This window comes from Dromiciops gliroides, chromosome 6 (genome assembly GCF_019393635.1).
Source record: "Dromiciops gliroides isolate mDroGli1 chromosome 6, mDroGli1.pri, whole genome shotgun sequence".
Classification (NCBI taxonomy): Eukaryota; Metazoa; Chordata; class Mammalia; order Microbiotheria; family Microbiotheriidae; genus Dromiciops; species Dromiciops gliroides.
This window is the reverse complement of record NC_057866.1, coordinates 122,132,043-122,156,916: the sequence shown is the minus strand read 5'-3', so window position 1 is coordinate 122,156,916 and position 24,874 is coordinate 122,132,043. Positions and strand designations below refer to the sequence as shown.

The window sequence follows — 24,874 nt, the reverse complement described above, 5'->3', positions numbered from 1 at the left end:
TGAGACACATTTCAAAAGCTCTAAAAACATAAATCTCTTTTTTTAACTTTTCCTTTTTGTCAAACAATTATTAAGGAATCAAAATCCATCAATGACCCCATACCCATACCTCCTGAGAATTGCTATGGATATTCCCCTCCAATCCTTCTACAATTTGGTAGATAATCTTGAGTTTCTGAATCCCCCAAATTCATCAATCACTTTTTTTTTTTGGTGGGGCAATGAAGGTTAAGTGACTTGCCCAGGGTCACACAGCTAGTAAGTGTCAAGTGTCTGAGGCCGGATTTGAACTCAGGTCCTCCTGAATCCAGGGCTGGTGCTTTATCCACTGAGTCACCTAGCTGCCCCCTAATCACCTCTAAAAAACCTAGTAATAAAACCCTTCCAACTCAAAAATGTTGGCCTTTGGACAACAGACATTAAAGTTCTTCATTGGGCATCTACAAGTCTTTACTACAGTTTGGTAACACCTTTCACACACTCTGACATAGCCTTTTAGGACCCATAGCCACCAATGATGAGGTATCAGAGGACGACTTTAGTGAAAGAAGTTATTACAATCTATGTATAAAAATGGGGGGGAGACTTTAAATGATCTCTACCCTTAAAAATGTGAGATCTATAAGAAAAGACATTTGATATTTCACGTTAAGACAACAAATTGAAGTCAATAATCCACATCTAGAAGTATGAGTCTAGACTTTCCAGGGTTTGAAAAGCTATGTCTACTTGAAAACTATATGCCTCATCAACTTGGTCGAAAATAGGCAAGGCTAAAAGAACTGTTGATGCATGCTCTCAACCAATGGCTCTCAAATTATGGTCCTAGAGCTCCTTGTGAGAGGCTTTCAAAGTATCAAAAAGATCAAAACTAATTTTATAACAATATTAAAATGTTTTAATTTTTAATACAATAAATGTTGATAGATATAACACATATAAACAAAAGTCTCAGAGGGACCCTTGATAATTTTTAAGACTGAAAAAGTTCTGAGATTTTTAAAAAATTGAGAAAAAAATTTGAGAACTGCTGCTTTAAAGTAATAACCTATTACCGACCATCTCTTAATTGCCAAATCTAACAGCCTTTTCTCAGTCCTCATTCTTCTTTACACCTCTCTATAGTATTGTCATCTTCTCCTCCTGAATATTCTCTCTTCTCTAGGTTTTTCCACCTCCCTGGTCTCAGTGTCTGTCAATTGCTGAATTGTCATTCATGTTAAACTTACTAACTGTGGGTATTCTCTAAGACTCTGTCCTGGACCCTTCTCTTATATTTTCTCTCTATACTTTCTCACTTGGTGACTACTTCAGCTCCCATGGGTTCAACAGTCTGTATTTAGAGGATTCCCAGATCTATATATCTAGTCATAATTTGTCTCCTACCCTCTAATCCATCACAGAACTCCTTACCCTTAATGCCACATTCAACTTTCTTCCAAATTCCCTATTACTGTTGAGGTCACCACTATCTGTCTAGACACCCAAGCTTGCAAGATCTTGTCTCCTCATTCCACATATTCAATTAGTTATCAAATATTGTCTTTTCTTTCTCTTCGATGTCATTCAGACTACCCCTTTGGTCTATTTACGTAGTCTCCACTGTAATTCAGGCCCTCATCACCTTTCATCAGGACTATAACTACAGCCTTCCAAACTCCCTCAAGTCTCTCCCCAATCCGATCCTTCCTCCATATTGCTGCCAAAAATATAGGTCTGACCACATCACCCTTCACTCAAAATCCAATGACCATTACCTCTAGGATCAAATATATACTCCTTTATTTGCATTTAAAGCTTTTAAAGTAGACCCCTATCATACTGGCCTACCTGTTGTTCCTCACACAAAACTCCCACTTCTCATGCCTATGTCTTTGCAATAGCTGTCTCTTCTTCCTCATCTTAGAATTCTCTGGTTTCAAAAATTTTACATTCAAACACAAGACTCAAGAGAAGTATAAAAAAAGGCAAATATGAAAGAGAATCATAAGATTTTTTTAATGATGGTTAAACTGTTTACATAATTATTAAGGCAGTCAGGAGTATACAAAGACAAAAGGTATGAATTTAAGTTGACTATGATGGAATGATCTTAAAAAAAATACAACTAAGGGATGAGTAAGAGAGATATACTGGGAGAAGGGAAAATGGAAAAGAATGGAAAAAAATTATTTCACATAAAAGAATGCAAGGAAGACCTTTTACACTAGAGAAAACAGGGAAAGGGGGAAGCAGACAAAGCTTGAACTTCATTCTCACCAGAATTGGTTCAAAGAAGGAATAACATACAGTCAAGTATAGAAATCTATCCCACCAACAGGAAAGTAGATTGGAAGGAGATAAGAGAAGGGCAGCCAGGTGATAGAAGGGAGGGTAGATTAAAGGAGGCAATAGTCTGAAGTAAAACAGACTTAAGAAGGAATAGGGTAAGAAAGAAAAATAGGGGAAAAAATTGTTTGTTCTTCGTTCTTGAAGAGGACCATGGCTTGCATTGAATTGGACTTAAGCAAGGGAGGGCTGTGCAAGGGCACCAACCAACCTCACTCTCTCCTCCAGAGCCATCTGGGTCCAGTGGCAAGATATACATCAGGACGACTGGAGATGGCTCTGGATGTTTTTTAAGGCAATTGGGGTTAAGTGACTTGCCCACAGTCACAGAGCTAGTAAATGTCTGAGGTGAGATTTCAACTCAGGTCCTCTTTCTTTACTCTAGGGTCAGCGCTTTATCCACTGACCTCACCCATAAAAAAAAAAAGCAGATCGAATGGAATAGAAACTTGAATCAAAAAATGTTTAATTGAAACAGAAAGGAGAGAGAAGGAAATCACTCCAGTATCTTTGCCAAGAAAAACCCAAATGGGGTCATGAAGAGTCGTACATGACTGAAAACTTAAGAACAAAATACTTGTTTCTAATAACACTTTTGAGCATAGGAATAAATGGAGCTTTTCTTTAAATAACTAGTATCTAAAAACCATCAATAAGCATTATCTGTAATGGAGATAAACTAGAAGCCATCCCAATAGGATCAGGGGTGAAGCATTATCACCACTATTATTCAACAATGTGCTAGAAATGCTAGTTATGGCAATGAGACAACAAAAAGAATCAAGGGAATTAAAATAGGCAATAAGAAGACCAAACTATCACTCTTTGCATTTGATATGATACACTTAAGAGAATCCTAGAGAATAATTTTTTTAAATACCTGAAACAATTAACAACTTTAGCAATGTGCCATGATGTAAAATAAACCCACATAACCAACAAAGTCCAGCAGGAAGAAATAGAAAGAGAGGTGCCATGTAAAGTACACTAATGCACTGTTAGTGGAATTGTAAACTGATCCAACCATTCTGGAGAACAATCTGGAACTATGCCCAAAGGGCTATAAAATTGCATACCCTTTGACCCAGCAACACCAATATTACGTCCATATCCCACAGAGATCAAAGAAAAAGGGAAAGGACCTATATCTACAAAAATATGTATAGCGGCTTTTTGTGGCCGCAAAGAATTGGAAATTTAGGAGATGCCCATAAAATGCAGAACGGCTGAACAAGTTGTGGTATATGGTTGCAATGGAATAATATTGTGCTATAAGAAATGATGAGTAGAATCGTTTCAGAAAAACCTGAAAAGACATATAAACTCATGCAAAATGAAGTAAGCAGAACCAGATCACTGTGCACAGCAACAACAATACTGTAATTATGGTCAACTATGAGAAACTTAACTAGTCTGATTACCACAATGAACCAAGACAATTCTGAAGGACTTGTGGTGAAAAATGCTATCCATCTCTAGAGTGAATACAGATAATTTTTTCACTTTATTTTTCTTGCTTTTGTTTTTTTTGTTGTTGTTGTTTTTGTTTTTTTTTGTGGGGCAATGGGGGTTAAGTGACTTGCCCACAGTCACACAGCTAGTAAGTGTCAAGCGTCTGAGGCCGGATTTGAACTCAGGTACTCCGGAATCCAGGGCCGATGCTTTATCCACTGCACCACCTAGCCGCCCCTTGCTTTTGTTTTTTAACAAGGATAATGTGGAAATGTTTTGAATGATTTCACATGTTTAAGTGATACATTTCTTGCCTTCTCAATGGCTATAGGAAGGGCAAGAGGAAAAGAGAGAATTTAGAACTTAAATTTTAAAAAATAAATGCTACAATAAATAAATAATAAAGGGGGAGAAAGAATCCTCAGGTTTCCTTCAACACTCAGCTTAAACTTAGGAAACCTTTCTTTCACAAGACCTTTTCTTGTCTTGCTTGATGCTTAATGCCTTCTCTATACCTGTCTACCCTTCCTATATCCTGAATAGACTTATTGATATAAGTGGTGTCTTCATCATTAGAATACAAGCTCCTTAGGGGCAGCTAGGTGTCGCAGTGGATAGAGCCGGCCCTGGATTCAGGAGTACCTGAGTTCAAATCCGGCCTCAGACACTTAACACTTACTAGCTGTGTGACCCTGGGCAAGTCACCTAACCCCAATTGCCTCACTAAAAAAAAAAAAAAAGAATACAAGCTCCTTGAAGGAAATGACTATTTTGTTTTCAATTTTTCTTTGTATTCCCAAAGTTTAGCAAAGTGTCAGGAACATAGTAAACACCTAACAAATATCTATAAACTAATTCTTCTATGTCAATACAAAACCTATCTACGCAATTTGTAACATTTATTTACTAACAGTTCAAACAGAAAAAAAAATGTTCTGGATATTTCCATTTTTACAACACCAATCACAACAAATCACCTCAGGATCAAATTACAGTAACCCAGAAATTTCACAATGCTTAAATCCAGGAACATTAAATTATCTAATTCATAGTTAGGTATCTTAAGACATATTTTGTCTTGCAACTTAGAATCTAATGTCTTCCCAATGAAAAAGAAACCCTAAATACTTCTTTGTAATCCTTTATGATTTAGCAGTGCTTTGCACACAGTAGGCATTCAAGCACTTGTCATATTTTTGTATGGTGTATCTCTTCCCCAATACACATATACACATATAATTTTATTGAATTTTATTGATTTTAATGTATTTTATTTGTATATATACATAACTGTGTGTGTGAGAGAGAGAGAGAGAGTATGAGAGAGAAATGTTGATGCCAATTGTGTCCACTTCATAAACTCTCATTTCTTCAACCTTTACAATCTGGCTTTCCAACTTATCCTCTCTCTGAAGCTAAAAACGATCACTGGTTTACTGGATTTTGTTGACCAATCTCTCTTTATAGATATTTCCTCCTCCTTGGACTTTTATGATGCTTCTATCTCCTCGATCTTCCCCTACTTGCAAAACCATTCCTCTGCTTCCTTTTGCTGGTTCATCACACTGAGGTCATAGGCTCTGTCCTAAGCCGCCTATCTCTTTAAGAGCCACATTCTAGGGGGGCAGCTAGGTGGCACAGTGGATAGAGCACCGACCCTGGATTCAGGAGTACCAGGGTTCAAATCCGGCCTCAGACACTAGACACTAGCTGTGTGACCCTGGGCAAGTCACTTAACCCCCATTGCCCCGCCAAAAAAAAAAAAAAGAGCCACATTCTACATAAAACCTTTTTCAAATTCCTCAACTGCTAGTGCCCTCCCTCCCAAATTACCTTGTATTTAACTACTTTATATTATTTGTATACTCTCTGGATATTTATTTCAAAGATTTGTTAAGCTGATTTTCCCCCCCTCCTTATTCTGTTATACAGAGTTATTCTCTAGGAAGGAGGGATACATTAGGAAATTTAAGTGATATAAAATCAAGAGATACAGGCAGCTAGGTGGCGCAGAGGATAAAGCACCAGCCCAGGATTCAGGAGGACCTGAGTTCAGATCCAGCCTCAGACACTTGACACTAGCTGTGTGACCCTGGGCAAGTCACTTAACCCTCAATGCCCCCCCCCCAAAGTAAATAATTCAGGGTTAAATCTTCTTAACTGTACACTATTTTTCTCATGACTATTTCTTGTGTGTTACAAATTCTTACCTAAATTCCGTGGAGTCAGTGGTATAAATGTAAACACAATTTCTCTACAACTTTATCCTCAGCAACCAGTTTGTATATAAACTACAATTATTTTCATAAAGTTCTTTGTGCAAATGCTTATCAAAGTACGGCAATATGTGAGAACCAATAATATTTCTCATATCTTTGGGGCAGAAGAAAACCCTCTCTGCCTACAACTTTCTTTGCCTCTCTCCAAGATACAGATCATGCTTCCATTCATAGCTGGCAACTTCCATCTTTCTTCAGGTTTTATTGATTGATATGATTCCAGCTCTCCCAGCAATATAGCTATTTGTTGGTCACTGGATAAAGCTCTAATATTTAGAGGACCAAGAGTCAAATAAAAGTGTGTTGGCAATCTAAAAACAGATTCTTAGCTTCCTTTGCCTCCTTTCCCACCACTTCACCACCACTACTGCAGAAAAAGAAGATCCCTCAGGACTTTGAGTCATTTTTGTTTTTTTCTTTGTTTCATGGGTTGCCATGGCTAAAAGTTTTCATCACCAGGTGGCCTGACTACTGAAAGAATCTGCCAGAGCTGCTGGCACAGCCTTCCAGAACCAGAATTTCCTTTATGACTGAATGAGGTAACAGAATAAATTTTACTAAAGATATCAATTTTTTTTCATCTGAGAAAGTCCTGATATGGCAGATATAGTCATTCCAAAAAAAATCAGATATTCAAAAGTGAACAGTCCTCAAAAGAACTGCAAACTTAATACCAACCATATAAAACATGGCTACAAATGTTTAATTAGTGAAATACAAATTAAATAACTTAAGATGCCATTTCACAACCCAACAAGCTGGTAAAGACAACAAAAGAGTTAAAAAAAATAGAAAGGAAGGCATGCTATATACTCTGCCAGTAGCACTGTGAAGTGGCCTAAACATTTTGTAAAACAACTTTTAAAGATTTTTAAAGTGATCAATGCAGTAACTGGTCACAACTACTAAAAGCTATTTTCAAATGTGAAAAATGTGTGAATTTGTTCTGCTTCACTATACTTGTTACAAGGAGAGGTGCTTTTAGAGAAAGATGGGGGTGGTGATAATGATGCAAAAGGCATCAAGGCACTTTTTAAAAAGTCAGTAAGTAATAGGGGCAGCTAGGTGGTGCAGTGGATAGAGCACTGGCCCTGGAGTCAGGAGTACCTGAGTTCAAATCCGGCCTCAGACACTAAACACTTACTAGCTGTGTGACCCTGGGCAAGTCACAAAAAAAGTTAGTAATAGTTGTCCCTTCCACATTGCAACTTTTCCCCATTACAGTTTTGATATATTATGGGTCACCCCCCCCAAAAAAAAATACTTGGGGATATATTATGGATCAGTATAAGAAATTAAGAGAATTTGGGGGGAGTTTTGCAGACAACACAGAGCCTTATGACTTAAACCAAATTTTACAATAAGGTACTGTAAACAACCCATAAAAGAAAAAGAAAAAAATTCAGACTTCTTCTCTGGTACAAAGGGAGGGCCAAAAAATTTTACATGAATTTTCCGGATCATAGAGATACTGCACCTCTAGCCCCCGTGATATGAAAGGGATAACTATATTTACAAAATAGAATAGGACAGAGACAAACAAGCAAGGAAGTACTGATACTTCTATGTTGTGAGCCAAATGACCTATTTGCCAGATTTACAGCTTCATATAGAAGCATATTTTTTCTACTCTTTACATATGGTAATGTTCATGTTTGTTGGTAAATGTTTTAAAAATTTAACCCCAAGAAGGTCCAAGACAGAAAAGTCATGTATACATTTTTGTTAATAGTAGTATTTTTGAGGTAGTAATGAACAAAGAACAAAATGGGTGCTCATCAAATGGGGGATGGCAAAGTAAATTGTGGTACGTGAAATGAAATATAATTTTGTTTTGAGGAGAATATAAAGAATTTTAAAACAGCTATAAGCATTATTTATATGAGCTGATAGAGGAAAGTATACAGATCCAGAAAAACAATACACAAAATATCTAGAACAACATAAACAGAAAGAATAAAATAAACAGTTGTATAATTGTTATAACCAAGACTGACCGCAGAGAAAAGATAAGAAAAAATGCTTCTTACACCTTTCATTGAAAAAGTAAGGGACTGGGGCAGCTAGATGGCGCAGTGGATAGAGCACCAGCCCTGGAGTCAGTCAGGAGTACCTGAGTTCAAATCCGGCCTCAGATACTTAACACTTACTAGCTGTGTGACCCTGGGCAAGTCACTTAACCCCAACTGCCTCACTTAAAAAAAGAAAAAGAAAAAGAAAAAGAAAAAGAAAAAGTAAGGGACTATGATGTGAAATATTGCATATATTGTCAGTTGGTTTTGCTTGAACGTTTAAAAAATTACTTTTCTGAACTGCTGGATGAGGAAATTCCCTCTACCAATGTCCCTTCTCTGCCACTTCCAGTCTCTGAGAATTGCTTAGAGTACCAAGTAAGTTAAGTGACTGCCCAGGATCACAGTGTTCCTATCTTTGAAATTTGGCAGGGAAAAGAGAACAGCTAAGTCTAGGGAGCATTATGGCTGATTGGGTGGTACAAAGAGAATAATAACCATATTCCTAAAGCTTGTGGGTTGTTTTTTTATTCATTTTAAAGAAACCCAACCATTGAATTTAGCTTTTTGTAAAATAAATAAACTGTTCCTAAAACAGGTGTTTTTAATTCCTCTCAGAAGTCTTGAGGAAGTAGATCGGCAAAGCACAAGGAAAGTAGGAAATGTGTGTGTAACCCTGCACTGGCATTGCTATGAAAGAAAGATGAGAGATGTTTGTGTGGATTCTACCAACATTCATATTGTGGCATTGGGGTTTTTCCCCCTACCCACATAATCCAATGTGTCCTGGGTCCAATTGTAATTAAAGGGTAGCTCCAATCCGGGCCCCCCCCCCATTACTTATTTTTGTTATAAGAGAACTCTTGCACTAAGCAGGGATGGGGTAGATGGGGTATTTGGAAGCTATGGGATCTAAAGCAGAAAGCATCAAACTTTCTTAAGAAAATGAACAATTTTAATTACTTAAAATTAAAAATGTTTTTTATAAAACAAAAATTAATGTGGCTAGAAAAAACAGAAACTATCAAATGGGAAAAAAATATTTGCATCAAATATCTCCAATAAACACATAATTTCCAAGATATCCAGAGAAATAATATACAATTTCCCAATCACTGGTCCAACAATGTGACCAGTTTTCAAAAGAAAATGCAAAGTATGACCATTTGAAAAATTGTTCTATATCACTAATAAGAGAAACGTAAATTAGAACAACTCTGAGGTTTCACCCCACACTGAGTGGCGAGATAATAAAAGACGAAAAACATGAAATGTGGAAGAGGCTATGGAAAGACAAAACACTACTGCAGAACCCCATTGCTGACAGAACTATAAATTGGTCCAACTGAAATTATAAAAGGAAAGTAACTAAACTATTCATACTTTTATGGAGCAATACCAATACTGGGCCAGAGGTCAAAAACGGGTTCTACATGTTCCAAAAATATTCATTGCGGGAGCAGCTAGGTGGCACAGTGGATAGAGTACCAGCCCTGGAGTCAGGAGTACCTGAGTTCAAATCCAGCCTCAGACACTTGACACTTACTAGCTGTGTGACCCTGGGCAAGTCACTTAACCCCCATTGCCTCACTAAAAAAAAAAAAATATTCATTGCTGCAATTTTTTTTTTTGAGAGAGGGAAGGGGGGAGGCGAGGAAAGGGGGCTCTATTGCGGAACAGCTGAACAAAGTAACAGGAATAACAAAAGAAATTCAGAGCACAGGAAGATTAGTTAACTAATTCAACTGTCCACTGATTGAGGAATGGCTAAAAAAGGATACATCAATATAATCAAATATCACTGAGCTATAAAAAATGTGAGAAATATAAAGACTGGAAAGATCTACATGAACTAATGTAAAGTGAATAGGAGCCCAAAGAAAAACTCAACATATTCTATAATTACAATGTAAATTGAAAGAAAAACCATATACCCCCCAAATTAAAAAGTGAATGGAACAAAATTATAAAGATCAAGCATTACTTGAATGCCTCAACCCACCCATTTATGGGCATGAGTGTCGCAGGTGTTAACATATTGCACGTTATCAGTTGAGTCAATTTTCCCCCCCTTTTAAAAAAAATACTATTTGTTATATGGGATGGCTCTCTATGAGGGGGAGAGGGAAAGGTACTAGATATAACCATAATTAAAAAAACAAAAACAAACAGAAGACATCGATAAAAACCTGATTTAAAAAAAAAATAACTATTGCAGACCTTTGGTGTTGGTGATGTAAAATAAGCAGAACTTGAATAATATAGCTCTAATATAAACAAAAAGAACATCAAATTAAGCTCAGCTAAAACTGAAATGGCCGGTCTGGGTGCTAGAGAAGAGATGAAGAAACACAACTCCAACTTGGGTGGTGGGGAGAAGAGAAAGGAGACATACTAGAGGTGCAGAACGTTGCACTGATTATACTGACTGATGAAGTCATTTTATCAATTGGACCAACTGCTTTTTGTTCCAAGGAAGAGCTTACTAGGGAAAGGGGTTATATCTAGAAACTATGATTTAAAAGCAAATGGCTTTTTTGTTTGTTTTTTTGCAAGCAATGGGGGTTAAGTGACTTGCCCAGGGTCACACGGCTAGCAAGTGTCAAGTGTCTGAGGCCACATTTGAACTCAGGTACTCCTGAATCCAGGGCTGGTGACACTGCGCCATCTAGCTGCCCCGAAAGCAAATGGCTTTTAAACTTTAAAGCAAAAAACAAACTAAAATACCTTTCAGCTACTCTCTATTTATTGCTCATGGATTAAGTAAAATACAAATTCCTCAGCCTGGTTCTCTAAAATCTGGCTCCAATTTATCTTTGCCAACTCTCTCACTATTCTTCATCACTTTTACATTCAAAACTTGACTCAGATGTTTCCCAATCTTGCCTTCCATTTTTACCTCAGTACACTCAAAACCCATGTCTACCAACACATTCCTTCCACATCTTCACCTACTGAAATCCTTCTTTTCAGAATCATATCATGTGCCACATCTTCCAGAAAGCTCAGCCTAAGCTACTGATCACCTCATCAAAGAATGCTCCAAAGCACTAATAAGACAAATGCAGTATTTTAAATCCATCAGGTTAGCTTTACAAATTTATTTCATCTGACCCTTATAACAACCCTGCAAGGTAGATACTATTATTACCCTCATTATACAGTTGAGGAAACTGAGGCAAACACACCTGACTCACCTGAGGTCACCTATCTAGCAAGCGTATGAACTCATCTTCCTAACTACAGGGTCAGAGCTCTCTCCACAGAACCACTGAACTGCCTAGACTTTTTTTGTTTTATCCAAGAACTAGAAGGAAATGGACGTCCATTAACTGGGAAATAGCTAAGCAAATTGTGGTACATGAATGTACTGAAATATTTTTGCACAGAAGGTAAAACAAACATAAAGATCAAAAGGTTTTTATGATCGGATGCAAACTGAGGTTAACAAAACCAGAACACTTAAAGGCTTCAGAACTCTGGTCAATTAATATGGTGAACAATTACGACTTCAGAGGTTTAATGATGAAACATGCTGGCAACTTTTCAACTGAAAGGCGATGGATTGTAGAATGAGGAATGTATTTTCAGGCATGGCCACTGTGCTGATTTGTTGTGACTAATTTTACCTCTTTGTTATGAGTAAAGATTCTACTGAAGGTGAAAAGCAGCAAGGGCAGTCATTGGAAAGTTACAGCAATGTGAAAAAGGGCATAAAGTAACAATTTAATAATAATGACATATTATTTATAAATTAAACAAAACACGAATTACACCATTACCACACCCCCAAAGAGGCATAAAGACAACTAAAGCTGCAAACACAATGACTGTTAAAACACTAATGATTTCAGTTCTTACTCCAACTCAAATTCCTTTATCTCCTTTGAACCTAAATCTTTCCTTCTGTAAAAAGTAATCTTACTAGATTCCAGCATTACCATTCATCAGTTATAAAAACCACTTTTGAATGGTATGATTCATTCAAAAGGCAATGACATAGTGAAAACTAATAAAAATTAACATGACATTTAAAACAAATATCCTGGAGTCAGGTTAAGTATTGTCCCTTTAAAAGTAGTTACCTTAAGATGCTATTCCTTCTCTCACAAATGCTAGTAGTTAAATTTTTAAAAAATGCTTATTCTATATCTTGTTTGAATCACCGAAGAAAAGTAATCTCACCTGGCTTTTTACCCAAAATATTCTGCAAACAACAGTCATTCCATACATGTTTGCTGAATTCAGTTATCCAGCTTTAACATTCATCTCATTCACCAGACTTAACTCCAAATGACTTCCATTTATTTCTAAAAATCTAATTCATTTAAAAATTTTCTTTTTTTTCTAATTCATTTCTAATTTAATTTTATTATTTTTTTAAAGTGAGGCAATTGGGGTTAAGTGACTTACTTGCCCAAGGTCACACAGCTAGTGTCAAGTGTCTCAGGCTGAATTTGAACTCAGGTCCTCCTGAATCCAGGACCAGTGCTCTATCCACTGCACCACCTAGCTGCCCCCTAATTTATTTTTTAAAAAAAGGTTTGCCACAACCCCAGATGTCTTTAAAAAAAAATGTAGGATCTAGAGAAGGTCTTTCACCAATACCCCCAAAGCAGAAGTTGTCTCCCTCTCTTCAACTGCTAGCATTTTGAACCTCTCAACATTTATCACACAAGGCTATACATTATAGTATGCAGCCTCCATGAATACAAGCTCTCTGAATGGAGACCTGAACTCCAGGGCTGAAATAGACTTTTAAGGATTATAAAATCCAGCTTATTACACAAAGTAGAATCATTATCATCATCATGTTAGCTGGAAGCTTTAATGCTATCTAGTCCAACCTTTTCCTTTTACAGCTGGGGAAACTGAAGCACGGGGGGGGGGGGGGGGGGGGGGGGGGGGGGGGGGGGGGGGGGGGGGGGGGGGGGGGGGGGGGGGGAAATAAAGGTACTTGACTTTCATACAGGCACTAAGTGGAAGAAATGGGTTTCAAACTTGGGTCAGGGGCAGCTAGGTGGTGCAGTGGATAGAGCACCGGCCCTGGAGTCAGGAGTACCTGAGTTCAAATCCAGCCTCAAACACTTAACACTTACTAGCTGTATGACCCTGGGCAAGTCACTTAACCCCAATTGCCTCACTAAAAAAAAAAAAAAACAACACACAAAAAAACTTGGGTCAGCTGACTCCAAATACCCTTTTTACTAAAACACTGCTCAAACAGCATTTCTTGAGACCAGACTTTAATACTTTACAAAGCATCCCATTACATTTTGACAACTAAGATGCCCCACAGACAAACCTACTAAATTTAGAAAGCTCTTCTACAGCACCCTGATAGAAACCCTGCTTGAAAATTTTCCACATCACAGAAAAGGTTGTTCCACAGCTCTATGGGCTACATTCTTCTTTATACTAAGCCAAGATCTAATGCTTCCATCCACTGGTTCTAGTTTTCATCAAATAACACAGAAGTCTAACGCTTCTTCAGCAAACATTCCGAGCTAAACTTCTAATTCTTTTAACTGGTCCTAATCAAGCAATCAACATTTTATTAAGCATTTACTATGTGCCAGGTATTGTGTTAAGCCCAGGAGATACAAACAAAAAAATATCTATTATTTTCTACCATGAAGAAGTTTACATTCTTTTGAGAAAGGCATATACAAATGTATAAAATAAATACAGGCTAAGTTTGGGGAAATAGGGTCAGAAAAAAGCTTCATCAAGAAGGTGGTACTTCTATTGGTTGAGTTATGAATTGATCCAACCATTCTTGAGGCCAATTTGGAACTATGCCTAAAGGTATAAAACTGTCCATTTGCTTTGATCCAGCAATACCACTGCTAGGTCTGTATCTCAAAGACATCCAAAAAAAGGGAGGACCTCTTTATACAAAAATATTTATAGCAGCTCTCTTTATGGTAGCTAAAAATTAAATTGGAAATCAAAGGGATTCCCATTAATTAGGGAAACACTGAGCTTTGATGAAAGCAAGGGATTCTGATGTAGAGGAAAAGAGAAGTGTATTCCAGACTCAGAATAGCACTTGCAAAGGAACAGAGACAATAGATGGAACCTTAGTTAATGTGAAGAACTGTCAGAAGGTCAGTCTGGGACGACTAACGACTAAAGGAAGAGGAGCTATTACATCTAAGCCTGGTGTCAGATCATAAACAGCTTTCAAAGCCAACTATTAATTTGTGACTGATTCGATAGGCAAGAGGGAACTACTAGAGTTCAATGAGCAGTGAAGCGAGGTGGTCAGATCTATGCTTTAGGAAAACCATTTGAGTAACTATATAGAGAATGGATTGGCAAAGAAGAAATGGAGAGGAGAATCACTAAGGAGGCTATTATAATAATCCAAGCAACCGGTGATTGATTCTTAGCTAGGGTGGTAGTCATGTAAGTAGAGAAAAGGGGAGAGATGTTGCAGAGGTTAAGGCTAAGTAAGTGACTGGACAGACATGGTAAGGGAAAGTGAGAAATAGAGGATTACATCAAGGTTGTAAACCTGAGTGACAAGAAGGATAGTGATACCCTTCACAGTAATAAGGAAAACAGGAAGGAAAACAGGAAGGAGGAAGAGAGGAGAGAGGACAGGGAGAGACAGAGACAGAGGAAAGAAAACTGGATTTATAGATCTTGAAGTAATCTGCATACATAAATAAGCCCAGGAAAGCTGAATAGATCAGAGTAGAAAGCAAATAAGACCTATAGCAGAGCCTATGGGTACCATCGATAGTTAAGGGATGTGATAGGGATGACATTCCAGACAAGATTAGGAAAGAAAGGTCAGACAGGTAAGAGAGCCAAGAGAAAGGTGTGTCATGACAACCCAATGGATAATATATTCAGGAAGAAAGTGGTCAATAATGTCAAATGCTGCAAAGAAAGAAAAGGAAAGGAGCATTTAAGTACCTTCTAGGTGCAATGTACTGTGCTAAACTCCTTTACAAATACCTTATTTGATCCTCCCAATCTCGGAGATAGGTATTATGATCCCTATCTTACAGATGACAGAAACAGAGTCAGAGGTTAAGGGGCTTGCTGAGGGGTCAGTCTATTCCCAGTGCCACCTAGCTACCTCAGGATAAGAAAAGGACATCAGATTTGGTTAAGACAATTTGATAACTGTAAACAGGGCAGTTACAATTGAGTACCACAACTAAAAGCCAGAATCAAAAGGTTAAAGAAGGAATGAGAGAAGACAAGGAGACAACTAGTAGAGAAACTTTTTTTTTTAGAATTTCGGCTGTGAAAGGGAAGAGAGATAAGGATGATAGTTTGAAGGCATAATAAGGTCAAGTGGTTCTTTTTAAGGACAAGAGAGACCTGCACATATTGCAGGTAGCGGGGCTAATCCAGGAGGCTAGGAAAGATCAAAGTTTATGCAAAGAGCCACTATGGGATTTCCCCTACAAAGTTCTCCCAGGAGCCAAAGAGCAGAGAGGACTCTGGCACACCCCTCCTTGTCCAGTTCAGCTCTGTCTTCCAAATGAGACTACAGAGCGGCCAATGTATGGGTATCATACATTTGACTTTAAAGTTTCTCAGAATCAACCAGTAGGAACAAGTGGAAAAACCATGCAGGAAGCTACAGAGCATACTAAAAGTTTACAAAATCTGGTAGATTTACAAATTAAAAACCAAGCAGTGTCTAAAATGATCAGGAATCAAGAAAAAGGATACAAAAAGTGAAACACCAAGAGAAGATGCTATTGAAATAAACCATCTCTTGATTCATTTTTACATATGGACTATGCCTAATTAGCTGTCATGTTGAACATACATATTATTCTGTGGAAGTTTTTTTTTCTGTAAAAGTTTAATAAAAGTCAGAAAAAAAGATTATGAGAAAAAGAAAATACTGGTGGAGGAAATCTACCTGAAAGAGATGAGATCAAAGTTACATGTAGAGAGGTTAACCTTATTGAGAAGGGTCAACTTACCATCAAATATTGGAAAAAAGGAGGAAAGAGAAGGGAGGATATATCCACTCTCAGATTTTTAAAACTGATACCTCTTGTTCATACATAATCATCACTTCTGAATACATCCCTCCCATCCTTTCCTATTCATTAAGCCTTCCTTTTTAGCAAAGATTAAGAAAGTTAAGAAAAAAGTTCATTCAGCAAAACCAACAAATACATCGCATCAACTTTATATGATAGCATATGCAACAGTCCATCACCATTCCAACTTGCAAGCCAAATTTGGTCATTATTTGGTCTTATTCCTTTTATGCTGTTGTCATCAATATGATTTACTTGTTAATATTTATTTTACTGTTTCAGGACATCTACTACATTTACTGTTTTAGGACCAATCTAGCCATGTTTCTGACTTTTTCATTTCTTATGGTAAAAAAAAAATATATTACATTAATGTTCCATAATTCCAATCTCCCAACTTTATAGATGGGTAAGTGAATCAAGACAAAGAGATACCAACATGAGGGAGGGATGGGTCAAAATTTACAAGGTGAAATTTAAGAGGGCTAGCTAAGACCTAAATTAAAATCCACCAAAAAAAGAAAAAGACACAGCTTGACCAAAGTACAAGTTAAAAAAAAATCTAAATTAACTGTAAAAGCTAAATAAACCAGAAGTGTGACATATGTTCTAAAAAAAAATAATTTAATCTTAGACTCAAATAAGTAAAATATAACAAGAGTATCCTGGTCAAGAGAAGTAATAATAATCCAAACTATACTCTCAGACTACTGTAATTTTTGTTGCAATGTACCATTCATTTTAAGGTCACTGAACAATCTGTCCAGTGAACTGGATGGTAAAAAGGATTTGGAAAATATATTTTATGGAGGGGGGGTGGTAGCTGAAGGAACTGAAGATGTTAATTCTGGAAATAAGACAACAGAGCAATTCAGGATAGCATTTACAAATATCTGAAGTGCTGCCATGTACAAGAGGGTTTACATTTGTTTTATGTTGCTCTCTACAGGACAGAACTAGAACCAATCATGGATCCTTAAGTTTAAAGTAAGGCAGATTTTGTTCAATATGACAAAATAAAGAAATGGGCAGTGCGGCATAATGGATAAAGGGCTAGACTTGGGATCTGGAAAACCTACATTCAGATGCTGCTTTACTCATATACTAGCTATGTAATGATGGCTAAATTACTTAACTTCTCAGTACTCTAGGAACTTAACTCCAGAAATCACAGACAACTTGCCAATGAACTACAGAGAAAGGAGTTTACACACTGGGAATTCCCTGAATGTTGCAGAAAGGATTCCTGCACCAAATGGATAAGAGGTTTGACCACAGGATTTCTAAGATCCTTGTACCTAAGAATCTGTAATTCCATTATGTACTATAAATCAAATTTCCCCCAATTCTATTTCTCAAAACAAATAAAACATGTGACTTTACAAAACTTTTAAAGTGCAAGTTGAGGGGGGGTGGGTGAGCAGCTAGGTGGCAAAGTGGATAGAGCACCGCCCCTGGAGTCAGGAGGACCCGAGTTCAAATCTGACCTGACATTTGACACTTACTAGCTGTGTGACCCTGGGCAAGTCACAACCCCAACTGCCTCACCAAAATAAAATAAAAAATAAAATGCAAGTTGAGGATTTACACTTCCTAGAAATGGCAAGGACTAAAGTATGTCCATGCTAATGTATGGCTAGAGCATGTTAGAGGTGGGTGGTCACAGTAATTTGAGGAGGCAGGGACTTGTTTGAACATCAGAGGGGTCATTAACATGAATAGTGAGGTCCCAAAAATGATGGCAAGCAACAGGGAAGAGAAGACTGTTAACTAGATATTCAAGTGATTACAGAAAGTTGGGAGAGTGACCTGGACAATAATAAATCACTATTTAAAAAAAAAAAGAAGAATTGTATCTGTACAATTCTACTTTGAAATAATGATCCAACCAGTCAACTGGCTACCACATGACCAGAACTTTTAGGCATGCTATCATAATAAATGCCATACTAAAAAAACTAAGGCCTAAGCAGCCAAAGTCAGTCACTCAGTCAACATTTAAGTGCCTACTTTGTACCAGGAACTGGTGATACAAAGAAAAGAAAAAACACGCCTCCTGACCTAAAAGAGCTCACATTGTAATGGGGAAGACAATATGCAAGTAAGGTCGAAGGTCTTTGAGTCACTTGAGGGCTAATACCATAATATAAAGTATTATCTTTTCATATATACATGGGAGAATAAAGTCATCAAGCCATAGTGTCTTGCATATTGAAGGAACCAAATATTTTGCCAATGATTTGTGTCTGATCTCACATTTTATACTCCTCATGTGTTCATCATACTATAATTTGTATCATAATTTTGTTCTCCCTACTAAGATTACAGACTAAATTTCTTAAGGGCAATGGCTGTGTCATTTTTCATCTTTGTACTGTCAGCACCTTGCATACAACAGGTGCTTAATAATTTAAAAAACTGAAATCAAGTACTTGATAAGAATTTGTTAAATATATGTGTTATATATGTACTATACATATATAACATGTGTTCTTTTAAAGTTCAATATACACTCAGTTATATATAATACACCCACTATTCCCTTAGACGGGCTTCATTTTAAAATTACACTCAAACCACCCCTCCTCAAAAAAATTAGTATTACTGCTGTCATTAGGAATGTCAATATCACTAACATTTGGTAACATCCAGTGATAAATAAAGACTTGACATTACATATCCAAATGTATCTCTGACATTTAAGTCTTTCTCAATTAGGAGTTCTAGATAGCTCAGCCTTTATTCATACCTGGCCTGAAATACCTTTCTTACTCTTCAGGAGTCCATATCTCACTAAGTCCTGCCTCCAAAATGAAGTCTGCCCTACTGAGCCCACACTGATCTCTCTCCCTACTAAAGTATTCTAGGTCAGAGTTTCTTAACCTTTTTTGTGTCACAGACTCTTCCTTTGGCAGTCTGGTGAAGTTTATCTCAGAGCCCTTCTCACACCCTAAATAGCTAGCACTTATATATAGCACCTAGTATGTGCTAAGCACTTTACAAATATTTGATTTTAATCTTCACAACAACCTTGTGAGGTAGGTTACCATTATTTTTCCCATTTAAGGTTAAGGAAACTGAGGCAAACAGAGGTTAAGTAACTTTTCCAAGGTCAAAGGACTAGTGTCCAAGGCTGGATTGCCTCTCAGGTCCTTCCTAACTCCACACTTGGTACTCTTTATACTGTTATCACCTAGCTGCCTACAGCTAGGAGACCATAAGTTTATGAAAACAAAGATGTCATATTTTCCCCATCCACGGTCAGAGACACCCTGAAATTTTTCCGTGTGTCTTGGGGTCTGTGAATACAGGAGCTCCTGCTTGTAGCGTTTATTATGTTTCATGGATTTTTTTTTCCAATTCAGTTCAACACTTATATTCAGTATGGCACAATGAATAGTGCTGCCCTCAAAACCAGAAAGACCAGAGTTCAAGTTCTACCTCTGTCTGTGTGTCCAGCTGTCAATCTGAACAAGTCACTTAGCCTCAGAATTTTTAGCAAGCTCTTTAGGAACATTAAGTTGCATAGTAGATGCTGGAGTACATTGGTAGAGGGCATTTTCTCAGCTGGAAGGTCCTAAGACCAATGAAATTAAGAGTCTAGTTCCTAACTTGTGTGCAAGGGCACTGGGAAATTAATGGGGTACAAATACGAAAAAGGGGGAGGGCCCGTTTTTAAGGCCCTTAAAATCCGAGGAAGTCTGTTAGTGTGCCACATTCAGCAAAAAGAATGCTAGACTTGCTACTGCATGTATGACTTTGGGCAAGTCCTTTCCTTCTTCATGTGAGTTTTTCTCATCTGTAAAATATAGTAGTAACACTTGTACTACCTACCTCACAGGGTTATCATGAGCAAAGTGTTCTTTGCCACTAACGAACTGCATAACTTGGAGGAAGACACCATACCTTTCTGGGACAAGTTTCCAAATCATTTAACTTCTCTTCCTCAGTTTCTTCATCTGTAAGATCTGGATTCCAAGGTTCCTTCCAACTTTAAAACTATGACCTAGCTCAATAAACAGATGCTCAATACCGAACATCTTCCAACATACTCTGCCTAATTCCGTCAAAGATTGCACTGATTTAGAAACCTCTATTTTAACAAAAAGAGAAAGATTTCATTTTTTAAAAGAGCAAGCTCTGAAGAGATAAATTCACAAATAAAAGTTCCCCTATCTTCCAGAAGAGATCCTTTCAAGCGTTCACAACGGATGGAAATGATTTTTAAGGTGTGGGTCATCATTTTCCTCACGGGACACAGAAACGGACTTTCAACCAGCCTCTTTACATGCCGAAAAATAATATGAAAGTGACCGGTAAGTGTAGTCACTCTCTTGAGAACCCTGAGAAATGCCAAAAATACAATTCTTGAATAAACACTGAAGAGCAAACAAATGAGTATCAAGCAGACACATTCTTCTTCCTACGAGCGAAGGCTCTCTCGGCTCTGCACAAAGCAGCCCCATCCTCTGCCCCCATCACACAAAGCGAATGCTCAGAGTCCCTCAAGAGGAGTCCTGTTTCACACCATCTTCCTCCCCCCTTCTTGCCACCCACACCAGTCACCTCCAACATTAAGACTGTGCCACCCTATCCTCGCGGACTTAGCAACTGGACCCTTGCGCGCTCAAAGAAGAGGGGGGGGGGGGATCGGTTTCTCCCCAAGAGCTAAGTTCAGTGACTTCGCGGCCAGCACACGCCCCTCCCCAAGTTCCTTCGCCGACACCCAAATTCCCAGGCCACCCTCCTCTCGAGCCACACAAAGCGGGGACCCTTCCTACTCCTCCCCGGCATGCAGCGCTACTAGAGGCGAGCGGAACCGGGATCCAACAACCCAATCCAAGTCTACACTCGCGCCCCCTCCCAACACCACACGTGTGCTTTTCTTCTCCTTGTCTTTTCGCTCAGAAAATCTTTACCCCCACTCCCCTCCCACAAAAAAAAAAAAAAGAGGACCACAGGCTCGCGGGAAAATAGCCAGGTCTCCCGATACGAAGCTCGGGCCTGGGCACCGAGGGCAGTTCGTTACCCACTCCCCCCCTGCCCTCCGCTCCCCAGGAGCAGACAGGGGCTCGGGGCGCTCCGGCTCCGGCTCCTCCTCCTCGTCCCCGGCTCACCAGCTCTCCTCCTCCTCCCAGCCCAGGAGGCGCTCCAGCTCGTCAGGCCGCAGCGGCTCCACCTCGTCCAGCACGCTGCCCTCGCCGGCCGCCAGCACCGAGGTGGCCCCGTCCCGCAGCTCCTCGCTGCTCGTCCGCCTCAGGCCCGGCCCGGCCCCGGCCGCGGCCGCCTTGGAGGTCAGGCCCAACGGGAAGCCCCGGGGAGAGGCGGTCCCGGAGGCAGCGGCGGAGCCGCGGCTGGGGCTCCCCTGCGCGGCCGGGGAGGCCGCCTGCACGGCCCCGGAGCGGCTCCTCAGCTGCTCGTTCTGCTTCTCCAGCTTCTTCACCAGCTCCTGCAGCTTCCGCACCTCCTGGTCCGCATTCACGTTGGAGTTAACGTCCTCCATCCCGGCCCCGCGGCCCCCGCCGCCGCCGCCCTCCTCGGACACCACCCGCCAAGAGCAGGAAGGAGGAGGCCCGAGCGTCCGCCGGCACCGGCCCGGCCGCGCCGCCGCTCTTCCGCGCTCTACCCGAGGCACCGGCACATAGCAGGGGCGGGCACCGCCGCCAGGGTCGCCCCAGCTCGGGTTCCGAAGTGCCGCTGGCCCCCGCCGAGCCGCTTCATCTGCGCCGGCTCAAGACCTGGGGGAGGCGGTGCCAACATCCGGCCCCCGCCGCCATCTTCCATCCGTTCCTCCGCCCCCTCGGCCCCGTCGGTGACTTCAGCACGCTCTCGGACGTGGCCCCCGGCCGCCCCCAGCCGTTGTCCAAATACAGCTCCGCTGGGGCTGGGGGCGGGGCTGTCAGACCCGTCGACCCGGATGGAGCTACACACGCCCTCACCGAGTTCCCCTCACAACCCGCCCAGCTGGGGGGAGAGGCAGGCAGCATAGGGGAGGGGGCGGGGGCCTGGAGCCTAAGGTAGGAGAAGCAACCCGGAGGGGGGCGTGGTCCCGGCCGAGGAGCGGTTGAGGCGGATCTGCCTAGAGCTGGGCTGAGCTGAAACACCCACCTGGCGGATGCGCCCCACCAGGTGCGAAAGCGCTGCCAGAGCCGCTTCAACCTGATTTCCCAGATATCATGGGACCGAGCCGGAGCGAGGGGGCACCGCCCATTGTGAGTGAACGGGCGTGGTGGCGTGGAAAAGTCTCCAAACTTCCCAACTCCAAAGGGAGACCTCAGTTTCCCTTCTTTGAAAAAGAGGGGGTTGGGGCAGCTAGGTGGCGCAGTGGATAGAGCACGGGCCCTGGAGTCAGGAGTACCTGAGTTCAAATGCGGCCTCAGACACTTAACACTTACTAGCTGTGTGACCCTGGGCAAGTCACTTAACTCCAATTGCCTCACTAAAAAAAAAAAAAAAAAGAGCGGGTTGCTTTCATACTGCGAGAAATCTTGTAGGGGGATGATTTCAGGGGAAGCCTAGCAACATCCGTATGAACAGATGCAGAGTTGAAGGGGAGCAGAACCAGAACAATCATACAACAGCTAGATTGTAAAGACAAACAACTTTGAAAGACTTAGGAACTCTGTTCAGTGCAATGACCTACCAAGATTCCAGAGGGGTGATAGGGAAGCACGCTCCCCCGACTCCTGACAGGGAGGTGACCGACTCAGGGTGCAGAAAACCACACACACAATTTTTTTTAAAAAGCTAGACAAGTGTTGGAATTTGTTTTGCTTGACTATGCAGATTTGTAATGAGGGTTTTCTTTTCCTTTTTCCTGGGGGGGGCGGGTGAGGGAGAAGAGGAGAGAGAAAAAATAGATTTTTAAGTGAAAAAAGGAATTTTTAATTTAAAAAACCATTTGCAAGTTTAAAAGAGTGGTGAATCAGATGATGATGATTGGCCCTTTCATCCCCAAAATTCCTGTCTAATGTGATTCCTGGAGAGTTTCTAGCATAGAGGAGGAAATGAACAAAGAAAATCCCCTTCAAACCCTACTTTATTTTTCCTAAATATTTGTTGAAATAAGGTCCCTTTTGAAAGAACCTTTTCTTATAAACTGGATTCCACGCCCAACCGCTGTACCCAATGGGGAAACACTCCTGTTTCATTAACACCCCCACTCTCAGCTTTGTTGCTTGCATGCCTGGCACCTCCCAAGCCATGTTTGTCTTACTCATATTGCCTGTTGTACTCACTTCCCCCTCTCTCTAACATAGGGATTCCTTTTGTTTGGACCATTGCTTTGGCTGCACTGGAGGGTTGTTTCTGTAAAAAATATTTGTATGACACAAGTTATTAAGTTGAAAAATATTTTGGAAGTTAGAGTCTCTTATTTCTAAACTGCACTGTAGTTGAGGACTCTTGTTTACTTGTCCAATATGCAAATATAGGTTACTAGCCTAGACTAGTTTCAGAGACAGCTAGGATTTTCTTAAACTTTTAAAATATCTTGATTCTGTCATTCCATTTGGAGATGAAATCTGAAATACCGATAGTGGGTGTTTCCCAGCAATTGAATCAGCTACTCCCCTATCCCCACCCACTTAACTAACCAAGATCAAATTCCATTTCAAATGGAATTTGTGATTTTCTGCTCCAGGCAGGTAAATCTACTTTTCTTCTGCAACCAAGCCTTTGCATGTTATTTCCTCTGTCTCCTTAACTTTTCCATTTAAAACTCTGCTGAAAACTTGCTTATGTTAATAACCTCCACTAACTTCTAGTTACTTTACTTATCCTAATATACCCTGCAGCCCAGAACCCCTTCTCACAAGGGAAATGGGTCAGAATTTATTTAGGGTCTTTACCCCCAACCCCATGTTGAATATGGAGAAATTTCTTAAGACAAAGGTACTGTAGTAATGAGTGAGGGTCCTCTTCTTAGTACATGCACAATATGCCCTACCTGGTTCCATTTAAACACATGGAAACATGCCTAATTGGGGGAAAAAATCTTCACCCTCTTTCCCATCAGCAGCATCACGATGAGGTTTTTTTTTTTTTAATCTTTTAATTGGCTCCTGAACCAGAACTAAATGTGCAAACAAAATGTACCTCTGTTCCCCCACATCTTTGAATGAGAAGTACTTCTAAGACCTACCAGGGAAGATTAGAATGAGCTCCCTCCCAACCTAGCACTATACATCCCTGAATTTTTGAAATGGTCCTTCAGTTTCAAACAGAATTTAACAGGTTGTAACCTTGTGAGCTTTGAAAGGTTGGAAGGTTGGAGCTATCAGATTCCTTGGTGACCCCCCCATCCCTCCCACCCCCAGCACCAACCAAAATAGATAGCAAAGACCCCTCAGGCTGGTAGTAGCTGCAGCTAAGTCCAGTGAGTAGCAGTCTATCAGGCCTGATATATCTCTGCACAAAACAGTGAGTAAAACTGCTGCCTCACCCCAAGAAGATTTGGTAGGGACTCCTTATAAAGAGAAAAGGACTCCCAGGGTTAAGAGTATTGAGATGCCCTTTGGTCCTACATGTTCTCTACACATGTGCCTGTGGGGAAAATATTTTATTATTGTTAACTTTGTTTGAACCTAGCTTTATGTGGCTAGAAAATTGTCTAACCTAGAATTACTGTCAATCTCAGGGCCCCTTTGGGGAAGATGGCTGGCTTGAGGGAATGCTTAGATCCCACCCATGTCTTGTTTTGGGTACACTTAAATCTTGTGTTTTGAATTTCCCAAATTTCAATGCTTGTACCTACCTGCTGATATCCATCTCAAACTGCCCA

The 24,874-nt window shown here is 40.0% G+C and overlaps 1 protein-coding gene across 3 annotated transcripts in view; it reads right to left on the bottom strand.

The window, feature by feature from the left end:
* Positions 1-21,914, bottom strand: part of SLAIN2 (SLAIN motif family member 2) — a 75,917-nt gene extending 54,003 nt beyond the window's left edge. The window contains exon 1 of one of the 3 annotated variants that reach the window (XR_006353586.1): positions 21,210-21,914. Coding sequence is in view for 2 of the 3 variants with exons in the window: in XM_043971252.1 (XP_043827187.1) it covers positions 21,210-21,595 (386 nt within the window). In the remaining variant the exon portion in view is untranslated. The remainder of the gene's footprint in view (positions 1-21,209) is intronic. The other 2 variants (XM_043971252.1, XM_043971251.1) reach the window with 2 other exon arrangements.
* Between the last annotated feature and the right edge of the window lie 2,960 nt (positions 21,915-24,874).